Here is a 23,818-nt window from a genome sequence, read left to right as displayed (position 1 = left end):
GCTTTCCACTGTTTACTTGAATGATATGTATTTATTTTTTATCCTTTCCTGGGCTACTAACCCAGAATTACTGAAGAGAACGTTCCTTAGATTTATCCTCACAAATTTTCTAGTCTTGTGTTGTTAGCTACAGCCAACATTTAAATTAGTTACAAACAAATATAAAGTAATCATTTTTTCACTATTCATTTTTTCTCATTCAGAGCAGATCTTTCTAAAATTGCTATGAAAAAGGCAAGCCACTCACAGAACTTTGATCCTAACAGGTAGATTCAATTGTCAATCTTCTGAAAGGACCAGCTGTAATGAGGGCCTTTGAACAAACCAAGTTCTTCACGCCAGGTCGAGGCCTGCAAGGTAACATTTAAAGCTAACTACTAAAATCAACAGGTAGCACAAAGAGATACAGGGCACATTTGTATGAATATATAGTATTTGATTTGGATGTTAAAGAACAACCCAATCTTTTCTGTTCATGTTATGTTCTGGAATAATTGCCATTCAAAATTTTTATTACATAGCTATTACTATTCTTAGCTGGTCCATTTTCACTTTCCTTGCATAAGGCATTTAGGTTTTCTTGAAAGTTAAGCTGAAATTACAGCCTGTGAATTGAATATAAAACTGCTGAGGCTTTGAAGCAAAAAACAGTGTTAACATATTACAAGTGTTTTTCTGATTCATGTTATTTCTGTCCTAGCAACCGAAGCACTTTCTGATTATATTTAACTATTTATTTCTGGCCTTTTCTATCTTTGTGGATATTTTCTTCTTGTAAAATTGTACTTCATAAATAATAAGCAACACTTCAGTGTGAATTCTTATTCTAAATATTAATTATTTAAAATCATTCTAGGTGCAATTTGTGCCTCTGATCTTGCTGAGAGTTATGTACAGGATTAACTTTGGGTCTACAACATGCTTCTATATGTGTAGGTCCAAAGTTAATCATATACATAAGTGTTAAGTTTAAACTTAAACGTGTGTGAAGTGTTTGCAGGATTAGAGCCATTTAGCAGGATTGATACACTTTTAAAAATTGCTACTGAAGGGCTTTTTGGGTGAACTGAGTTTGAAAAAAGACTGTATGGGAGATTGGGAAATACAACTGAATGTTGTGTGGGTAACAGAAATAATGCTACTATAAAATGCTTTGGTTTCTGAGTTAGTGTCAACATATACAACTTTCAACAAATAAAATGCATTAATTATAGAGGGTCATTGATCAGATCCTTAGCTTTCATAAATGAGCATAGCTCCACTGAAGCCAGTGAAGCTACACCCTGATATGCCAGCTTGTTATCTGACCCTCTGATGCATCATGCCCTTCCACTCACTGACCCTGCAGTGAGTCTGCCCAGAAGTTAATACAGACATAGTGAGATTTCTTTCTAGCAAATATTTACATTTTTAGAACCTTTAAAGTTGTTTGTAGGGAAAGGTTGGTATGACCCACAGATGGCATTTATGCACACCAATATTTTTCATTGTTTTCAGTCTGAATGCCTCGCAAAATTTTCCATGAGAAACCATTCAGAAAATATTATTTAATTATAAATGTGCAACTAGGTACAAGATATGAAATATCCAATATAAATACCCCAAAAGATATCCATTTCACAAAGATGATTTAGAATGAGAATAAAAAAAAGGGGGGCTGTATATTCTGTGTGACAATGCAGCTTTATATAGATATACCATAATAATGTCAGGGATACTTTTAGTGATCTGAAGGCTAGTCTAGGTTAAACAGCCAAAGTTTCTGTGTTAAGTAAGGAAGATTATTTTTCTGATAATTTTGGTACAGCTTATTGTCCACTATTATATGAATTCTTGAGTGGATGTGATAAAGGTTTAACGGAACACTTAAATTGTGAAACACGTAGTTGAATTCATGTGTTATTTAAATTACTTATTACTGATGTATGTTGACTTTTTGTATGGGTATTTAGTTAATTAAATTATCTGAAAAGGTACAGGTAACATCACTCAAGACAAAATTTCAGGAAATTGCAGGCACTTCTTAATGTTTAGACTATTCTAAATGTTTAGAAAGAAATACAGTGGGTTTCTGAGGTTTAAACTAAAGAGATATTTTTTGCCGTTGCTTAGAGTTTCAGCAGGAAATGGAACCTAAACTTTGCTGTCCAAAGAGATTACGACTTCACATCAAGCAAGACCCTTGGAACCTTCCCAGCAGTGTCCAAAATCTTGCACAGAATATAAGAAAATTTGTTGAAGGTCAGTAAGAAAAACCTAACCCTCAATAAACTCATAGCTAATGAGGGAGAGCGGAGGAAGGATATAACGGGTTTATGTGGTCTATGAGGCAAGGTCTGCAGAGTAGCATGTAGCCAAGAGGAAATTTCTAAATTCCAGCATAGTTTGTATCTCAGTAGCAAGACTAATGGATAGTAGTTTAAATCAGAGATTCTCAAATTATGGGGTACACCTCGGGAGGTGTGGGCCTGTAGCAGGGGAGGAGCCTGTTGCCCATCTTTTGGCCAGAGTGTGGTGCTGCGTGTCAGAGTGAATCCTGAAATCTGCTCAGCCTGGGAAGGGGCAGAGGGAGCCAGGGCTTCACCCATGGAGAAGTGCAGGAATGGGGGCATACCAGACGGCAGGGATACCAGCAGGGGTGAAAGTATCTTAAAGGATTTACCAGTATGCTGAAGTCCTGAGCAGGGGGCGTGACCTCAACTTGAAGAGGCAGGGTCTTTAAATAACCGGGCCCTTTAAATCCAGATTTAAAGGCCCCTGGGCTCCAGCTGCAGTAGCGGCGGCTGGGAGCCCTGGGCCCTTTAAATCACCCCCGGAGCTACTAGCTGCAGAGGCGGCTGGTGCCCTGGGGCTCAGGGGAGATTTAAAGGGCCTGGGGCTCCGGCCGCTGCAGGGAGCCCTGGTCCCTTTAAATCGCCGCCCAAGCCCTGCCACCGCTACCCCAGGGCTCGGGCAGCGGGGCTTGGGTGGCGATTTAAAGGGCCCAGGGCTCCGGCCGCTGCAGGGAGCCCTGGGCTCTTTAAATCACCAGCTTGGGGAAGCTGGTCTGGTCTGGCATGGCATACCGGCTGTTGCTGGTACACCGTACTGTACCGTACCGGCTTACTTTCACCTCTGGATACCAGGGAAAGCAGCTTGCAGGTGGTACTCTGCTCCACCCAGGGCTATGCTCCCCAGCATGGCTCTCTCTGCTGCAGTGCAGCAGCTCCCCTGCTTCCCCATTTCCCTCCCTCAACATCACAGGACCTCTCGTGCCCCCCATTTTATTCCTATGCTGCTGTCTAGCTCATCCAGAGCTCCTCCATCTCCCCTGGTGTACCTCCCTTTGGCTGAAGCACTCCCTGCATTATCCTAAGGGCTCTCCTCCATCCCCATGTGCCTCCCCTTCTCAGCCCTGCCCTGCAGTAATGGTGTTGTAGCTCCGCTTCTTCTCCCCAGTCCCCACCCCCATCACAGCCCTGTCCTGCAATATCCTGGGGGATTCGCATCATTCACTGCAGAACTACGGCTAGTTCCTGGGCAGTAGGGCTCGGTGAACTGGGCTTACCAGAAGGGTTCTCTTTCTGGTCCTCTGAAGCTGTCCATTTCTGAGTCGGTGCCCCCATCAAGGCAGCAGCCCTTGTGTGAAGCGGGCTCTGAACTCTGCTGAGGTCCTTGGTGTCCCCTTCCTTCCCATTCCCAGGGAAAAGCCAACAGGGGTCAGGGTCCTTGTGGCTGTTTAGGTTAGGTCTCAGGAGGATCTGGGGCCCTGTGCGGTTTCTGTTGGGGTGATGCACTGCCTTCCCCATGGTAACCGTCTAGTTCCAGCTGGTGATAGCAGTGGTCAGTCTTGGCTACTAACTCAGCATCCCCTTCGACTTCCTGCTGCACTGGACCTACACAGAGCTCCAGATGCTTGCCTTCACCTAATGGGCCACATGCACTAAAGGGGGCCCGTGTTCCCTACCTGTAGGCCCAGCATCCATGAGCCCTTCTCTCTTCATCCTTGGGCCCCAGAGATCTGAGGGTCAGGGGAGGTGTTGCACGGCAAGTGGGGATTACGATGACCTAAAATGTTTGTGCAGTTTAATTTTAGCTGCTGCAGTTTGTACTGTTTTTAACAGAACTGCAAGATAACACACCTGTATTCTTACTATAATTATATTGATCAAAGCCCTTCTACTTTATTACTTGTATCATTGCAAAAGATAGGATTTTCAGTTATTTGTGTTGTCTTAATAAACTGTGGAGAGATGCAATGTTGTTGTTTTCCTTAGTTTAGGGAAGCTCACTATGACAAAATCTGAGAATACCTAATTGAAATAATATCTCAGGGGGTAGCTAAGGAGAGGTGCCAGCAGAAGCGAGAGAAGCAAAAGCAAATATTGTATTCTCTGAGTAACAGGCACCAGGGGAATTCGGACCCTTAGATGAAGATGCCGAGTGATTCCAACACCTATTGTAGTTAGTGGTCCTGATTCTGTTCCCACTGAATTCAACAGGAACACTAATGTTCAAAGGGAGCATAACAGGCCTGATAGAATGTGAGTGTGCATTTCACAGGACATGCTCAGCACTTTGCAGGACCTGCCTTTTTGAGTGTACTGTTTGATAAGGAAGCAATGGAAAAGAGAAGCTTCAGGGATTTATAAAACTATGCACTGGAATATTGCAACATGCATCTCTTTGTGGGAACCAAAGCCAGCTGTAGATTGCTTCAGTCCAAGGTTAAAATTATTTGTGTGTACATTTAGCAGCTTCATTTTATTGACTAATTTCCATGACATCTCATGATGAAACTGCTCAATTTCAGACTACCAAAATAATTTGTGATATGCTTTATAAATATAAACTTTAAAAACCATAAGAACATAAGAATGGCCATACTGGGTCAGACCAAAGGTCCATCTAGACCAGTATCCTGTCTTCCGACAGTGGCCTGGGGAAGCTGCTGTTACTTATACAGACCTGGGAGCCTGTCTAAGTTGTGATGTTGGTGTCTCCAGCTCCCAAGTAGCACAGGATCAGGAGAGCACAAAGCAGGCTTAAAGCAACTTTCAAAGTCCCTTCCCCTGGGCTGCAAGTTTTGTGCTGTGCCTCTGAGTTTCATGCCATTTGTTGTCTCCACAAATGATCAAGGTATTTACAGACAGACTAGCCAGCCTGCAGTTCTATTTCTGACTGAAACTAATATGAGGTTTGATCAGTGAATTTAAAGTTACTTAACCTCCCTTTTGCTCTTTTATTTATCTGATTCTTAAAGAACAGAAAATGGTCCCTAACTCATTTTTATATTTTTCATTTTAAGACAAAAATTATTTCAAGCCAAAAGGTGAATTGAACTTTCTCCCAGATATGTATTTCAATGATCAGGCACAAAATACAGGAGTCAGTCAATTAAAAAATTATTCATGGTTTTTCTATTTAGTGTTTTAAAATGTTTTATATTTGCACTCTGTGTGGCTGGTTGAAAGTCCATTCTTGGTTAGGCCATTAGCGTACTCTTTAAATGAGTGTGTTCAATAGAATTTCAGTTGTAAGTAGGTGAATCTTCATATTTCTACATAAGTTCATATTTCTACATAATTTCTACAGAAGTTAAGTGACTATATTTAATAGGGAGAAAAGAGGATATTTGTCTCTTGAGTCAGATTTAGGTTTTGTGGTAAGTAGATGAGGAAACTCACAAACCCTCTTTGGTTACCACCTAAAGAAATGTTGTTTAGTGGTGAATGATGCTCTAGTGATTGAAGACTTGTTTAACCATTATTGATGTTAAATAAGTGAATCCATTTGTTGAAAACTGACTCCAGTGCTTAGATTTTAATAGAAATCTCAGAAGTGGTTGTATTTTCTTGTTGATAGTTCTATTGCCTTGAATACCATGCTATATTAAATTAGAATGATTCACTATTTAAAGCAGATGGAGATATAGGAACCCACAAAAGTCGTGCTTAACTTTTACATTGCATTGTTTTTTAATTTCTGTTGTGTAATAAATAGGAAGAAAAGAGAAATTCTTAATACCTTCAGGATGGTCTTTATAGTCTGTCAATTTTATTATTATTATTGGAATTGGGTGAACACGTCAAAAATATCCATGAATATGCACTCAGATTTTAAAAAAATATTTTCCTGGGAAGTAAATAAAAAAATTATTGTTGACCTGATTTATAGAGGTCTGGTTTATTATAGGCTCACCAGTGATCTGACTAGGAGATAATCAGGTTCTTGTCCTGAAATCAGGTCACAGAATTAGAGAATGTAGAGAGTTCAATAATTTGTAAGGACTCTTGGGGTGTGTGGCAAGAACACTCATGCTGAGGACAAAGCCAAGCTTTAGAGATTTTTATTAAAATAAAGGAAAAAGTCATCAAAGCTCAAAACCATAGAATCAAAAAGAAATAATACAGTTCTATGGGTACCTATGGTATCATTCCTTACAAAAGCTACTTTAGGCTAGCATGCTTATACCCTTTCTTGGTGACCTGGTGATAGGAGACAAAGGATCAGCCTTGTCTCTGGCATGCCAAATGAGTTCGATCATCCAGGTTCCTCAGTGCTGAGGTGGTGGAGAGAAGGCTTAAATGTAGAGTATCTAAGCTATACTGCAAAATCTAAGCTGGTAGCTAAACAAAATAGGAACTAAAAGAACGAAACTCCACATGGTGGTTTGCCCTCTTAGAGGGTTTTGGCACTATCCTGAATATTCATGTCAGTGCCCAACCGTCCATGCCCAAATCTTATTTCCTCACCCACATAAGTCTTCAGGTACACTTACTCTATAGGCTAGTGATATATATCTCATTCCTGAAACCCGTTACCTTTGGCCTGAACCGTTACTTCCAAGTCCTTGTGGTGTACATCGTGGTTACTGGTACGTCTCAGAATTTTAGTAAACACATTTAATTCTTCAAAGTCTAAAAGTGTAACCAGTAGGCCATTTACCTATGCCAAAGGTTACAAGCACTCATGCTAACTTGCTCTAGCTAATCATACAGGATACAGATCTGTAGGTTCTTTGCGTTACAGCCAAATATAATGGAGCAATGTCTACTGAAATTATTCAATACAAAAATATAAGCCAAAATAACAGAATCAAACCAATAAAGAGAAAACAGGATATATAATATAGGAAGCTAGCAGGCTAGCCCTATGGGCTACAGTCAAAATCTCTTACTATTGAAACTTTTATCCTATAATATGGTTAACTAGAAGAGGGGAAAATCTGGCAGTATAAGTCAGCCTTGAAAAGCTAATAAATGGAGGGAATTTTTAGGAGGAATGTGAGACTGAATGAGGGACAGGTTCAAGAAGGATATTACTAGACCCTAGGTAATTGGCTCAAGAAAAGGTGACGACTCATTTGTGGGAGAAAGTGGCTAGATGTACCAAGTTGTCAGACCAGGGAGTAGCAGATGAGACAAACTGTGAGCAATAGCTGACCTGTGCAGATGCTTGAAGATGAAGAGTTTGAATTTGATGTGGAAGAGGTCAGAAGCCAATGCAGGGATTAAGGGAATAACATTATCAAAGAGGCAGAAATAGAAGATTAATTTAGCTGCAGCATGTTAGATGGACATGAGGGCCATACCATGAGAATCAGCCAACCCAGAGAGAAGGAAGTTGCAATAATTCAGGTCAGATGACTCAGATAGGAGCCAGGATGTCAGCAAGAAGTCTGGAGAGGGAGGGACATTTTACAGTATTATTAAGGAAAATGTGACAGGGCTTAATAGCCTGGATGTGGTGGAAAGCAGAGAAAGAAATTGAATATAACAGTAAGGGTGCATTATTAGGGTCCTCAATGGTCTGTAGAGTTTTCTACAGAGATAAAAAGGGGAAGGACTGAGAAAGGTCTATGAGAAAAGATTGAGTTCTGTTTTTGCATTGTTCACTTGGAGTTGGTGACTAGATATCCAGGAAAAAATCGGAAGATCATTGATTCTGACACCAAAAGTTTCTGGCCCAGGAGTCAGAGAGGCAAATGTACTGGGACATAATGAGGCTTTTCAGGCAACAAACACAAATGCTGAAGTATCTTGCTAACCTACAGGTCCAACAGTCATGTGCTCACCTTCCTTTACAGTCAATGGGGAACTTCATTTTAGCAGCTCCCTACATTTCCCCGCGCCCACAACTTTCTATGTGTCATCGTGGACCACAACCCTTCCTTCACCACTCCACATGGGTGGACAGTAAGTAAAACTACAGCTTCACATACACTGAACTGTGAGAACCATAGCTGGTGTATGTTTGGCTGAAATTGACTGAAATGGACACACATGTTTTCTAGTGTTCTATTTTTAAAGTTCTGTTCCAAGTTTGCTCTGTATTGTTTTTTAATTGCACATTATTTTTGCACTGTTTTTGTTACACAATCATTTTTTACTTTTGGAAATTTCATCTTTATTGCTTCATAACAGATGCAGCAAATTGCCTGGTTCTACTGAAAGCACACATTAATTGTAATTGAACAGGACCACAGGGCTATAGGTTTCAGTGCAAAACACATAATTATAAATGTACAATAAGCACCACATAATTCATAGGTTCATTAAAAGAGACAATGTGATATTCATAAATGTATACCGAGCACTAAACTGTTCCTACCAAGTCCCCAAACTTCAGGACCTGGTAGAGCACTGTCCAGCACAGAACATTACTGTGTTGATGGATAAGTGCCCTTTCAGGACCTCCCTGAGCAGCATAGCTCCATGGTGAATTCTTGTGGTGGCCCTTGTGTCTGGCTATTCAAAGTCAGCAGGCAACTGCTCCACCTCTGCTCTTTCCAGCTTTGCCTCACAGATATTATGCAGGACACCACAGGCAGCTGCAACCATTGGGATCTTTTTCTCAGTGAGATAGAATCTAATAAACAAACATCTCCAACACCCCTTCAGTCTACTGAAAGCACATTCAATTGTCATTCTGCACCTGCTGAGACAGTAGTTGAATCTTTCCTTGGCATTGTCAGGATGGCCAGTATATGGCTTCATGAGCCAAGGAAGCAAAAGGTAGGCTGGATCACCCAGGATCACTATTGGCTTTTCAAGATTGCCAACAGTAATCTACTGGACAGGAAAGAATGTCCTGGCTTGCAGCTGTCTGAATAGTCCTGTGTTCTTAAACATGCAAGTGTGATGCATCTTCCCTGAATAACCCACACTGATATCGGTAAAGCATCTCTGATGATCTACCAAAATTTGAGTAACCATAGAAGTATAGCCCTGTCTATTGATGTACTGTGTTGCAAGGTGGGCTCGTGCCACAACAGGGAAATGTGTGCCTTTGGTATGGTGTTCACCCCACACAGGACTGGAAGGGGTTAAGATGGCCAGGTAGACCTGTTAACTCCACAAGCTGCACCTGGAGGAAGAGCCAGGGAGCAGGGATTGATTGCAAGCAGGCTCAGCTGGGAAGGAAGAGGCGAGGCCTATAAAACCAGGAAACTGGCAACAGATGGGGGCTGCAGTCACTCCCTGGGAGAGGGGAGGTGTGTTTGGGCTGGAAAACCCAGAGAATGGGGGTGGCCAGGAAGGTAGGGGAGGACTCAGGGAAAAGCAGTCAGGTGTAGACGGGAACAGACTTTGACTTCTGGATAGAGGGTCCCTGAGCCAGAACCCAGAGTAGAGGGTGGGCCCGGGTTCCCCTGCCAGCCACTGAGGGAGTGGCACTATAAGGCAGTGAATAGGAAAATTGCCTAGGACTGCTGAAGGAAGACTTTGGTACCCCAGAAGGGGGAAACACACTGAGTGACTGGCTAGAGGGCTGAGTTATGAAGAGGACGCTGCGGTTCCTGGAGTGAGAGAGGGACTGCAGACCAGAGAGAGAGGGACTGCAGACCAGAGAGAGAGAGAGACGGAGAGACAGAATGCAACTGTGGGAGGGGTGTGGACTTGGTGAGCTATTCCCCAAAACGATCAGGTGGAGGTGCCATCCTAGTGGTGAGTGCACCACCGTGTCACAGTGCCGTCTGTCATCTCACCACAGTTCAAGAACTCCGTAGCTGCAAATCCATGCACAATGCCCTGCACATTGCCTAGTATCACAGTCTTGCACAGCAGGATGCTATTGATGGCCTTGCACACTTGCATGGCAACAGCTTCTCCTGTGAATTTTCCAACTGCAAAATGACTTCCCACTGACCAGTAGCAATCTGGCATTGCAAGCTTTCATATTGTGACTGCCACTCGCTTCTTGACTGTCAATGCGCAGGTCTCATTCTCATGTCCCAGCACTGGAGGGCAGGGGTGAGTTTGGGACATAGATGCAGGAAGGTGGCTTTTTACATCCGAAAGTTCTGCAGTCACTGTTGTCTCAGACCTGCATTACGATGTGATCCCACCTGACAGTGCTTGTTTCTCGGGTCTAGAAGTGATGCTCCACTGTCTGCAACTGCTCCAAGAATGCCACCAACAATCTTGAATTGATTTTCTTTGTGTCTTTTAGCAATCTGTCCTCAAAGAAATCATCATGTGCGCTGTTGTTGAGGTACTTCTGTGACTGCAAATATTGGAGGACCGATAGTCCTGTGCCATGTTCATGTCAGTAGTGCAGAGCTGTACTGGCTCCATGCTCCTGTCAGATGGTGGGCAGCAAAAAGTGTCACATGGGTTTGTGGGATTTAAAAAACAGTAGTAAAAATTATGGGATTGGGATAGAGAAAGTTGAATGATGGCTACTTGTCCCCCTAAATCCCAAAGTTCCCTGCACGACTCATTTCTGCTCCACAACATATTGCGAAAATCCCCCAAAAGGCATTGCACTGGAGGGTGGCTCGTGGCACACTGGGATACCTACCCATGGCGCACCACATTTTGTCTTGACACGAGCGTTTCTTGTGAGTACGCAAAGCGCTGATGCAGACAGCCAAGTATGCACATGCAGGAGCAATGGAGAAACTGTGGCAGCTTTACACCAATGTAGCTTGTGTCATCCAAAGTTTGTAACATAGACATGGCCTAATTCCTTTGTGCTCCTGTTTGGGGCAGTGTTTGCAATTAGCTTTGCAACAAGGCCATCTGGACAAAACATCAGCTTATGGCCATGGCCATGCTTATGGCCAGGCCTACATGTGGTTGTGAAATCATAGCACTGCAGTTTCTCCTACAATCTGGCAAGCCTGTCTCAGGATTTCTGAATCTATAGAGCCATTGCAGGGAAGCATGAACTGTCCTGACCATAAACTTCCTCCCATACAAATCATGATTAAAATGTTCTATCGATTTTAATGAGAGCTAGGAGTTCTGTTTAGGGATGCAATTATTTCAGAAAAACATAGACTTTTGTAATAATAAGCTACGACCTCTCAGGTCACTTGTGTTCTTATGTTAATACTGCCCCAAACTGAAAGTATTAGCATCTGTGTCCAATGTGAAAGGAGGTTTAAATCATGGGTAGGCCACAACAGTTCAGTCACCAGAGCCTTTCAACCCTGGAAATACTTCATCACGCACTGCTGACCGCTGAAATGGTTTCCCTTTTTCATTTAACCTATGCAGTGTTTTTGCAATATTGGCAAACCCACAAGTGAATCATCTGTAAAGGGAGCCGTAGCCCTTTAAAATACTGCACATCTGAGAGTGTCTGGAGAGTTGACCAGCTCTATACAGCCTCAGTTTTCTTTTTGTCGGTGAAGATTCCCTCCTCACTAATTATGTGCCCAGGGTACATTACCTTTTTGCAACAACTCACATTTCTTTGGGCTCCATTTCAAAATGGCTGCCTTCAGCTTATCAAAGACCATTTGTAAATTCTTTAGTTCCTGTTCAAATGTTTTAGCAGGCACCAGGATATCATCTAGGTATAACAGACAGGCTGAAAGGAGCATGCCAGGTAATACCCTTTCTATTAGCCTCACAGATCACTTTAAATTGCCACAAGTATCACCCTGGAAAGCATTTCCCCCGTCTTTTGGATACACTCCCACTTGCCAGTAGCCACTTATAAGGTCCTGCGTGGAAAACCAGATTACACCTGCTACAACATCCAGAGTATCATCTATTGGAGGTAATGGATAAGAATGCTTTAAAGTGACTTCATTCAATTTTCTATAAATCCACATAGAATTTGGTGCTGCTATCCTTTTTCTTAACCATAACTATGGGTAAGGCCCAAGGACTCATTGAAGACTCAATAAGCCCTCCTGGTACATTGCCTTAGTGGTCTAAGAACGTAACATAAGAATGGCCATACTGGGTCAAACCAAAGGTCGATCTAGCCCAGTATCTCGTCTTCTGACAGTGGCCAAAGCCAGGTGCCCCAAAGGGAATGAACAGATCAGGAAATCATCAAGTGATCCATCCCCCATTGCCCATTCCCAGCTTCTGGCAAACAGATGCTAGGGACACCATCTCTGCCCATCTTGGCTAATAGCATTGATGGACCAATCCTCCAGGAACTTATCTAGTTCTTTTATGAACCCTGTTATAATCTTGGCCTTCACAACATCCTCTGGCAAAGAGATCCACAGGTTGATTGTGCAGTGTGTGAAAAAATACTTCCTTTTGTTTGCTTTAAACGTGCTGCCTATTAATTTCATTTGGTGACCCTTGGTTATTGTGTTATGAGAAGGAGTAAATAACACTTCCTTATTTACTTTCTCCACACCACTCATGCATTTTATAGATGTCAATCATATCCCCCCTTAGTCATCTTTTTTCCAAGCTGAAAAGTCCCAGTTTTATTAATCTCTCCTCATATGGCAACTCTTCCATACCCCTGATCATTTTTGTTGCCCTTTTCTGAACCTTTTCCAATTCCAATGTATCTTTTTTGAGATGGGGTGACCACATCTGCACGCAGTATTCAAGATGTGGGTGTACCATGGATTTGTATAGTGGCAATATGATATTTTCTGTTTTATTATCTATCACTTTCTTAATGATTCCCAACATTCTGTTCACTTTTTTGACTGCTGCTACATATTGAGTGGATGTTTTCAGAAAATTATCCACAATGACTCCAAGATCTCTTTCTTGAGTGGTAACAGTTAACTTAGACTCCATCATTTTATATGTATATTTGGGATTATGTTTTCCAATGTGCATTACTTTGCATTTATCAACATTTAATTTCATCTGCCATTTTGTTGCCAAGTCATCCAGTTTTGAAAGATCCTTTTGTAGCTCTTTACAGTCTGCCTGGGACTTAAATATCTTGAGTAGTTTTGTATCATCTGCAAATTTTGCCGCCTCACTATTTATCCCTTTTTCCAGATCATTTATGAATATGTTAAATAGGACTGGACCCAGTACAGACCTTTGGGGGACACCACTATTTACCTCTCTCCATTCTGAAAACTGACCATTTATTCCTACCGTTTGTTTCCTCTTTTAACCAGTTACCAATCCTTGAGAGGACCTTCACTCTTATCCCATGACAGCTTACTTTGCTTAAGAGCCTTTGATGCGGGACCTTGTCAAAGGCTTTCTGAAAATTTAAGTACACTGGATCCCCCTTGTCTACATGCTTGTTGACCCTCTCAAAGAATTCTAGTAGATTCATGAGGTATGGTTTCCCTTTCCAAAAACCATGTTGACTCTTCCCCAACAAATTATGTTCATCTATGTGTCTGACCATTTTGATTTTTACTATACTGTAGTTTCAACCAGTTTTCCCAGTACTGAAGTCAGGCTCACCGGCCTGTACTTGCCAGTATCACCTCTGGAACCCTTTTTTAAACGTCTGACGTGCCTCATCCCTTTTTGCTCCTGGTAACTGGTGAGGGGGCTGTTTAATTGGTCGTTTTCTCCCAGAATCAATCTCGCCTTGGACCAGTGCAGTAAAATCTGTTGGGCCCAGTCCAATTCAACAACTCCTAATTCCTAACCAGAAAGTCTTGACTTAGACTTTCTGCTGCTACCCATTTAAGCTGAACAAGCCCAGTTGAAGCAGGGGTGGATTAGAGTTTTTTGGGGCTCCTGGGTCAGAGCAAGCAGGGTCCCCTCCTTATAGCTTCTACGTGCAGTCCCATGCCACCCCCCCACACCGACCCCGCGGCGCTCCTGCTGGGGAAATGGGGTCGGGGCGCGGGGGCTTGCCCTGCTTTGCCTGCCCAGCACCCTGACCCTGCTCCTCGGCAGGAGCACTGGGCAGGCAAAGCAGGTCGGGGTGTGGGGGTGTCCATTTTCCGGGGGCCCCCAGGTGGCCAGGGCCCCTGGGCATGGCCCATGTTGACCCAGTGGCTAATCCACCGCTAAGTAGAAGCTCTTGGAGTTCACCTTCATCCCTTCCCCCTTATAGTCTTCTTTAATACCGGGTCCACTGGCTCATATTTCACAGCTGCCATTCCCTTTTTTACAATTTGCTGCTTGTCAGAAACATTCAGCAAATGAACAGGGATCAGTCCTTGTTACAGATCACCAGGAGCTTTCCTGCCTCTTCCTCTCTCTGTTCTTGTCTGTTCTCGGTTTGTGGGTGATCTCTCTCTACCCAACACAATACTCATGCAAAAGCTCTTGGGCAGGTTCACACACACCATTTGTCTTAAGTGGGGGCTTATGCTTAAATTTATGTTAATTAGAGGGTGAGTTAACACCTATCAATCTCAACCCATAACAAGGTTTCACCCAGCTCATAAGAGTGGGAATTATCAAGACATAAGAACATAAGAGCTGCCATACTGTGTCAGACTATGGTCCATCTTACCCATTTGCCTGTCTCTGACAGTGCCCCATAAACTCTGGTATGGGCGAGCATACAGAACAAAGCAATTGTGGCATGATCTACCCCTGTCTTCCACTCCTGGCTTCTGGTAGTCAAAGGTTTAGTATCGGCCCAAGTGTGGGGTTTCATCCCTGACCATTATGGCTAATAGACGTTGATGGACCTATCCTTCATAAATGTATCCAGTTCTTTTTTGAACCCAGATATACTTTTGGCCATCACAACATCCCATGGTAATCCATTCCACAGCTTAGTTGTGTGAAAAGGTACTTTCTCTTGTTTGTATTAAACCTGCTGCCTATTAATTTAACTGGGTAACCTCTGGGTTTTGTATTGTGTGAAAGGGTAAATAACACTTTTCTAATCACTTTTTCCACACCATTTATGATTTTAGAGACCTCTATAATATCCCCCACTTTGTCATCTCTTTTTTTTAAGCCATTCCATACCCCCGTTTATCTTTATTGTCCTTCTCTGAACTTTTTCCAGTTCCACTATATCCTTTTTGAGATATGGTGACCAGAATTGGATGCAGTATTCAAGGTGTGGGCACACCAGGGATTTATATAGTAGCTTTATGATATTTTCTGTCTTATTTTCTATTCCTTTCCTAATAGTTCCGAACATACTGTTAGCCTTTTTGACTGCTGCTGCGCATTGAGCAGAATTTTTCCGCAAACTATCCATGGTGACTCTGAGATCTTTTTATTGGGGTGGTAATAGCTAATTTAGAACCCATAATTGTATATGTATAGTTGAGATTATTTTTTCCAATGTGCTTTGCCCTTATCAACATTGAATTTCATCTGCCATTTTGTTGCCCAGTCACCAAATTTTGTGAGATCCCTCTGTAACTTCTTGCGGTCTGCTTTGGACTTAACTATCTTTAATAATTTTGTATTGTCTGCAAACTTTGCCACTTCACCATTCCCCTCCTTTTCCACATCATTAATGAATACGTTGAACAGCACAGGTCCCAGCATAGATCCTTGGGTGAGCCTGCTCTTCACTGCTCTTCATTGTGAAAACTGACTATTTGTTCCTACCCTTTGTTTCCAATCTTTCAACCAGATACTGATTGATCAGGGATGTTCTCTCTTATTCCATGGCTACTTAGTTTCCTTAAGAGCCTTTGGTGAGGGACCTTGTCAAAGGCTTTCTGAAAATCCAACTACACCGTACCAATTGGATTACCCTTGTCTACATGCTTGTTGATTCCACCAAAGAGTGCTAGTAGATTGGTGAGGCATGACTTCCATTTACAAAACCATGTTGACTCTTCCCCCGGCAAATCATGTGTACCTATGTGACTGATAGTTCTGTACTGTACTAAAACAGTAGAAAAGTAGTAGAAAAGATGGGTAAATTAAAACTCAATTTTTAAGGAGAGCAAACTTGAAAGCAATTTTTACAATAGCATGTAAGTGGTTTCTCCTCATATCATATGTTGTTTTTTGTGCCACACACAATGTACTCTATCTGAATAATAAAAGGCTGACACAGAAACCATTTGAGGTTCTCTTCTGATCCAAAGTAAATAATTTGCTATACAAATAAACTGAAAAGTTTTTCTTGCCTAGAGAAACATTATGAAGCAGAGATAGATTATAATAAAGAGGATAAGGGAAAGTTGTTGCAGCCTGTAATTCTAACATAAGCAGGAGAACATTATTTATAGAAACTTTAAATGCTTTTGAATTCAGAGATTCAACAAATCCCATCTGTAATGAGCTGCAAGAAATAGCCTCAACACTGCTACATACTTCAGACTATAAAATAAAATTTTAAAAATGCAAAGGTTAGCTCAAATTTTGGGCCTGCATTACTCAATGTATTTTTGACGTTACTTGACCATAATTATTGTTGTTTACTAAAAGCACAACATAATTTAAACAGTTATGAAAAGTTCAAAAGTTTTCTTACTGTGTTGCCTTGCTTCAGGTCATAAAAATATTTAACTCATACTAAATTTTTGTACAACAAAACAAAAACCAAAATCCCTAAACTGAGATTGCAATGGAATGAAAATGCTCCAGAGATAGGTTTCTCATGATGTATTGTGAACATGTGAACATTGATTTTGAGATTTAAGAATAAAATGGAGGAAATGATTAAAATAGGGCTCGTCTTCTGTGAGCAGAACTGAAATGAGCTGGAATTCCGTGTTCAAAGGGTTTGGGGTGTTAAGTGAATAGCAATATAGACTGACCCTGCAGCTGCCTTTGCGTGGATGGACCTGTGCCTCTGCGCAGTGCTGGCATGTGGGATCCTTGTGTCTGGGGTTCCACACAGGCACAGGAGTTCCACCGACATGGTTCTCTTTACAGGATCAGGGACTTAGAATATGACTAATTTTGTCATCAAGTGAGATGTAAAATTAAGTTAACTGTCATGGAAAATGAATCTGATTACGCTGTCTGATTACTGTAAAATCAGAATCTGCATATGCATTATGATATAGGGGATGTTTTTGACTATGTCCTAAAACTTTGTGTGTGTTTTTTTTCCAGAGGTGAAGACAAGGATACATTTGGCACTCCTTGAATATACAGGTACTTTCAATGGGCTAGTTTCAGTCTGAGGTTTGGTTTTTTGTTTTCTTTTTGAAGCACTAGAATGTCTCTTCACAGATGTTTTATATTTGTGTTATGAACCCAGAGAAGGGGTAAGTGGAAGGGAGGAATAGAGGAAGGGAAGATCCCAAATCCATTGACCACAACTTGGAATGTGACGTTTTACCCTTACTATGTACACTAAGTGTTCCTGAAGGCAATGGCAATTTTAAATGAAAACTCTAGTAAGTGAGAGACAATACAAACTAAATATTTATGTTTGGTTTTCAAAATAACATCCCTCACTTATTTTGGATCTCAGCAGGTGAAGTGCCTGCCAAAGCACTGAACTGGTACACAATATTTTTGCTATCTTTTCTCCTCTGCTTTTCTGTACCTATCTTAATTTTCCATCATTTCCTTTCTCCCTTTCCTTTTCTTTCCTCTCTATCTCCAGCTTCCCCTGGCCCTAGTTTCCTTGTTGTTCTCGTCTTTCCTGCCTATCCCTGTCCCTTCTCTTTTTTAACCTAATTCTTCAGAATATGATGGATTTAAAAAAATTATCACCCTGCTTTTTGGAAATGGCCTGCATTTTCCATGGACTACTTTGCCACAATTTCACACATTGGTAACAACATGAAATATGCAAACGTGTTTACAAAATAATGAGTAAAGGGGCATTCAATATTTAGGAGAGAATGCTCATGGCAGAAGAGTGTACAAAGCAATCTGCAGCTTTTGCAGATGGTTAAATCCCAAGTGAAGCAGAGACATTTGACTATAAAAAGCCAATTATTGTTACCATACTCCAACACCGTGCAAATGTATTCCTGTTATACAATTTAGACAAACCACAGCATTAAATAAAAGAAAAGTAAAGGTCCTTTCTTTTAAAGTTTGGGCTTATAATTATTAATAATGTACAAAAGTTTTAAATGGAGTGGCCAGTGCAGAGAAGGAGTGACATAACTGGACACCTGAAGGGCATGATTTTAAAAACTCCTATTTTGCAGATACAATTAACGGAAGGCACAAATGATAGCAAATAGACACCTAGCTATAAGACTGTATATGCAAATCAGATGTCTACATGTTATAATTTGTGCCCACAATTAATGGAGGCTGCAAAATGGGAGGTCAAGCTGAGGCTCTTTTATGAACCCATGCCCATAATGTCTATAAGAAATTCAGTATCGTTTGTGAGAAGAAAACATTTGATTTTTCTGATATGTGACTGGCTGAAATCCTTCTTTGGTAATATTCTGTTGCAATCTTTAAAGAACACATAATCCCCAAAGAGGCCAGAGAGCTTTCTGAAAGAAATAAATATTTAGTTTTACTTTCTTATAAGGCTGAAAAAAATAAAAGTTTAATTTTATAAAAGAATAATTGCAGGGCTTGCATCATTTTTCAGATTCTACAACTTTAGTTTTTATAGAGTCTCTCATAAAAACTGTATCACAAAATGCTATTGAGTTCAATATTAAACACAGTGTTAAAATATATTAGACAAATTTGAAAATGCGGGGTGTTGGTGATACAGGAAGGCTGCATCAGGAGGCAGGCATTGCAGGAGTGAAGGATCTATGAAAGCACAGTGAATCAGCTGCTGCTAGACAAATGGAGATAGCTCAGTGGGGAATGTAGAGAGAACAAGATCCATATGGGTGCAAATATATGTTCGGTGTTAAAAATCAGGAAGGCCTGTTAGATTGTTATGTGAACTGAGGAACCAGTGGGATTATCTGAGCATGGGGGAGATGATTGTATTTCTCTATGAGAAAAAAGAACAGCAGCAGCATTTTCTACATATGTTGGATTCTGAAGAATAGAACTTGTAGAGGTCATAGGAAGGACGTTACAGTAATCAAGATCAGAAAACATAAAGGCTCGGATAATGATTTCATTAGAAATGGTGTAAAGAAGCCGTAGCACTTGTGGACAGTATTCTAAAAGTCCTTACAGACAGGTAGGGGAAAGAAAGCAAACTCATGGTCAAAGATGTTTCCAAGGTTAGAGACAGTGTAAGCAAATGTGAAGTTTGAGTTAAGAAGGAAAATAGAGAGGATGGAGTTATGCTGAGGGGGCTCTTGTTGCCCATGGGAAGCACATATTTTGTTAAGAAGTTGTTAGGATTCAGGGTTATTCCTATAGATGTGGAATTATTTTTACTGGTTACCTGGTCAGGTGAGTCCTATAGTTCCATCCCAGAGATATAAAAGGGTTTGAGCCTCTCTGTGAGAGAGGGAGAACTAGGAGCAAAGATGGAGAGGCCCTGCAGGGAGAAACCTCAGGAAAAAGCCAACTTCAGGCTGAGTTTTCTGTACTGTTATTTCAGTTAATGGAAAAGGGAAAGCCGCAGAATGGGGACAAGTTTGGATACTAACCCACTGTGGTTTTACTTTATTGAAAACAGAATAGGGATCCTGTCTGTTCACAGTGGGCCAAATTCACCATTGTCCTACACCATATGTAGTCATTGATATAAGAGCAAAATGGGTGTAAAACTACCAAATCAGAAAAAATATTTTACAGCCACTTTGCATTCACTTCTCACAGGTGTAATGACTACCAAGGTGTGAGTCAGTGTAGAACCATGCCCCTCAACTTTTACCTTGTTAAAACTAAAAGGTCCTGAGCCACAAAATTAAGATCTGGATTTTGAACACCCCAAAAGGTGCGGTTGATTGCAATAGGGGGCTCACCATTTTGCTAGGCTGTCTCAAATTCACACCCTTTTCCTCTGGGGTGGAGAACCCTTCTACCTTTGTGAAGTCAGTAAGCAGGAAGAATTACAACACACAGCTATATCCCAACACCTTTATCAGCCTTCATGAATGGAGCTGTAGTGTTAATAAAAGGAACAATTTGAGAGTCCCATGTAGTCAATTACCACAGGAATTATGCACCAAGCCTCAATGCAATAAACTCGAGATGCTAATAAAATATTAGGATATTAGGAAAAACTTTTTCACTTGGAGGGTGGTGAAGCACTGGAATGGGTTACCTAGGGAGGTGGTAGAATCTCCTTCCTTAGAGGTTTTTAAGGCCCAGCTTGACAAAGCCCTGGCTGGGATGATTTAGTTGGGGATTAGTCCTGCTTTGAGCAGGGGGTTGGACTAGATGAACTCCTGAGGTCCCTTCCAACCCTGATATTCTATGATTCTATGATAAAAGAGGTCTTACTCCATTAGTAACCAAACATCCCCAAGTGTATCACCAACCTTGGTCCCAGGTTAGGGACACCTCTTTCCCATTGGATTGGTGGCCAATGTTTCTATAAAGGATGAGCTCACACCAGCCAGTTTCTATTCCTCCTGTCATCCCCAGGGGTCTGACGTTGTAGGTGGAGTACTAGTCAGGGCTTCTCCAAGCAACTGGATCTTCCCTTGCCTGCAGTCACTCAGTTCCTGCTGGCTGCCCTGGTTACACCTCTGGTCCCACCTTCTCTCTAAGCCAGTCTCACAGCCCTTGTGTTTGGGTTGTGGTTGGGCCTGCTGTGGTCCAGCAGCAACATCATGTGACCCCTGTCTGCAGCTCACATCATGCAGTCTCCCCCAACTGATAGGCCAAGAGCTGTCCAACTGACCTATAACCATCTATAACTGTCCCAAACTTGGGGAAGGGCAGATTCTCCTCTGAAGTAGCATCTCCATCCTGTAATGGCAAGAGGGCTGATAATAGGATATTGGACATGGGTAGAATAACCAATCAGCTTTCTTGGGGATGGAGCGAGAAGCCAGTTCTTCCCCTTGACACACCCCCTAACCAGTCGGAGCTCAGGCAGCAAGGCAGGTGTTTCACAGCAATGGTGCTGCCATGTGGAGCAGGGTTTGTTTTAGGTGCTAGTTCTGGTTTGGATACAATCTAGTTGTGACAAGCAGAGAGCAGAAAAAGTCAGGAGAGGAGACATTAAAGGCTGAAAGATATTTGCAGTTGAGTGATATCACAATGAGCTTGGTAAGGATTAAAGATAGAATGATGATGAGCAAAAAAGAACCAGGCAGAGGGTTGAAAAATGACTCTTTATGGGAGTCTGTAGAAGAAGGACCTATGAGCAGAAGAGAAATTGCCACCAGACAGAAAGAGGGACGGGGGGAGGGAAGAGAAGGGGGGGCGGAGAGGGCGGCGAGGAGAGAGAGAGATGGACATTTTATAGATCAGAACTATGACTCTGGAAAGAGTCAGAGACACCTACAAAACCTGTGTATTGGAAAGGAAATTACATTGTGGCATTTAAATTAAGACTTTAATTAAAGACTTCATTAAGCTAAAGGCAACACTTACTCTACTGAGTTTATTACTCTAATTCCAAAGCTTGGAATATGAGCTACCCACAGTAACATTACTGACTCAGAAAGTAAATTGCTTACCAAAGTTTGATTTCTAAATTGGGACATTTTAATGACTATTCAATGGATTGTGAATTTTAAACCAGTTTGTACGTAAAGCGTATTTAACTATTTTCACACAACTCCTTTAATTTGTTTTGAATTTTTTCAAATAAGGGGTAAAATCTCTTAGTTAAGGTTTTTTTGTGATGTGAGATTTTATTTTTCCAGAAAACAAAGGCTCTTTGCTTAAAACAAAACAAAAACTTGCTACAGTTACTTTACTGTTAATTTATTCTTCCATTTTTCTTGCTTTTCCTCTTCTGGTCTTCCCCTCACAGATAGTGAGATACAGCTCAGACGAGACATGGTCTTCTGCCAAAGTCTGGTGGCCACAGTCTGTGCTTTTTCAGAGCAACTAATGGCTGCCTTAAATCAGATGTTTGACAACAGCAAAGAGTATGAAATGGAGACTCAAGAGGCCAGCAAAAGGTGGTTGGAACAGATAGCTAATGCGGGTATCCTCCTTCACTTCCAGTCATTGCTGTCACCTAACCTGGTAAGAATCTCATGCAGTAACCACATGAGTCAATATGACAGTGCTGAATAAGGGCAGCACGAAGCAAGGTGCATTATGTTTACAGTATCCTGCATCCTTTGTGTTTAGCTCATGTACTTTATTAGCTGCTATTCAGGAAGTTTGCGGTTCAAATAATTACTGATATGGGAAATTAATAATGTGGCTCACAAACATAATGTTATGTTTCTGTTTCAAGGTACTAGATACTGAGAAGGTGTATGAGGAACACATAATAGTAGCGATTAAAAAATCCAATTTGCCATTAGACACCACACAGCTATTTCCCCTCTTAACAAAAAGTATATATGAGGTGATCACCATAGCTTCAGTCACTGTAATTAGCAATATAAGGAAAATACAATACTCATTACCTATTTTTAACAGAAAATCCCCACTTTCCCTTGGTAATTCAATTCTAAGGGCTAAATCTTCAGTCTCGCTGGGGCTGCTTTGCCACCAAGGTGGCACAAACCAAACTGAAAGTTGATGTAAACAGTCAGTAGGAATTCAGCAGGGAATCCACAGGTAGACCATTGTTGCTCCTTTATTTGAGCATGAGCTTTCGTGAGCTACAGCTCACTTCATCGGATGCATAGCATATCGTGGAAACTGCAGAAGACATTATATACACACAGAGACCATGAAACAAAACTTCCTCCCACCCCACTCTCCTCTGGAAATGGCCCACCTTGATTGCTGTGCACATTGTAAGGAGAGTGGTCAGTGTGGATGAGCTATTGCCAGCAGGAGAGTGAGTTTGTGTGTGTGGTTTTTGGAGGGGGGTGTGTGTGTGGGGGGGGGTGTGAGAAAACCTGGATTAGTGCTGGAAATGACCCACCTTGATTATCATGCGCATTATAAAGAGAGGTTTCAAAGAGGGATGGGCTATTACCAGCAGGAGAGTGAGTTTGTATGTGTGGGGGGGGGGGAAGGGTGAGAAAACCTGGATTTGTGCTGGAAATGGCCCTACTTGATGATCACTTTAGATAAGCTGTTACCAGCAGGAGAGTGGGGTGGGAGGAAGTTTTGTTTCATGGTCTCTGTGTGTATATAATGTCTTCTGCAGTTTCCACGATATGCTATGCATCCGATGAAGTGAGCTGTAGCTCACGAAAGCTCATGATCAAATAAACTGGTTAGTCTCTAAGGTGCCACAAGTACTCCTTTTCTTTTTACGAATACAGACTAACACGGCTGTTACTCTGAAACCTGTTGCTCCTTTGCCACCCTTCCCACTGCCCTTGGCAAAAGGGTCATGGCTGAGAAAAAAGGGCCATAGCCCAAGCACCCCCTCATTCTAGTAATCCCTGGCTGCCTGCATGGATCCCTGAGGCTACTTTAAGTCACTTAGCAGACTAGACTGGTATCTGGTAGTCTGATGATCAGGGAGCTGGAAAGCTGTTTTTGCAATGTCCTCTGCAGTCACTCCTCCCCTGAGCTGCTAGGTGCCAAATGGCTGGTCCTGAGGATTGTGTTGTACCAATAAATTAAAAACCAGCAGGATCTTATTAAAGGGAAAAAGGCAAAATACCACATTTATTGTGAATACAGAAAGAATCATAGTAAGCAGTTAGTTACAGCTGTAACATTCCATTCAATCTCATCTTTATTCACACATTCATTCATACACACACACACAGGTTCTGCAAGGTTGTTATCATAGTAAGCAGTTAGTTATAGCTATAACATTCCATTCAATCTCATAT

General features: G+C 41.7%; 1 protein-coding gene across 1 annotated transcript in view; it reads left to right on the top strand.

Moving 5' to 3' along the window:
• PREX2 (phosphatidylinositol-3,4,5-trisphosphate dependent Rac exchange factor 2) overlaps window positions 1-23,818 on the top strand; it is a 289,194-nt gene that overhangs the window by 180,990 nt on the left and 84,386 nt on the right. Inside the window, exons 29-32 of the mRNA XM_037892468.2 lie at window positions 267-357; window positions 2,113-2,241; window positions 17,160-17,201; window positions 21,874-22,091. Of these exons, the coding sequence (XP_037748396.1) occupies window positions 267-357; window positions 2,113-2,241; window positions 17,160-17,201; window positions 21,874-22,091 (480 nt within the window). The remainder of the gene's footprint in view (window positions 1-266; window positions 358-2,112; window positions 2,242-17,159; window positions 17,202-21,873; window positions 22,092-23,818) is intronic.

This window comes from Chelonia mydas, chromosome 2 (assembly GCF_015237465.2).
Source record: "Chelonia mydas isolate rCheMyd1 chromosome 2, rCheMyd1.pri.v2, whole genome shotgun sequence".
In the NCBI taxonomy this organism is placed as follows: domain Eukaryota; kingdom Metazoa; phylum Chordata; order Testudines; family Cheloniidae; genus Chelonia; species Chelonia mydas.
Note: the sequence above shows the minus strand (reverse complement) of the source record. Positions and strands in the feature narration are given on the sequence as shown.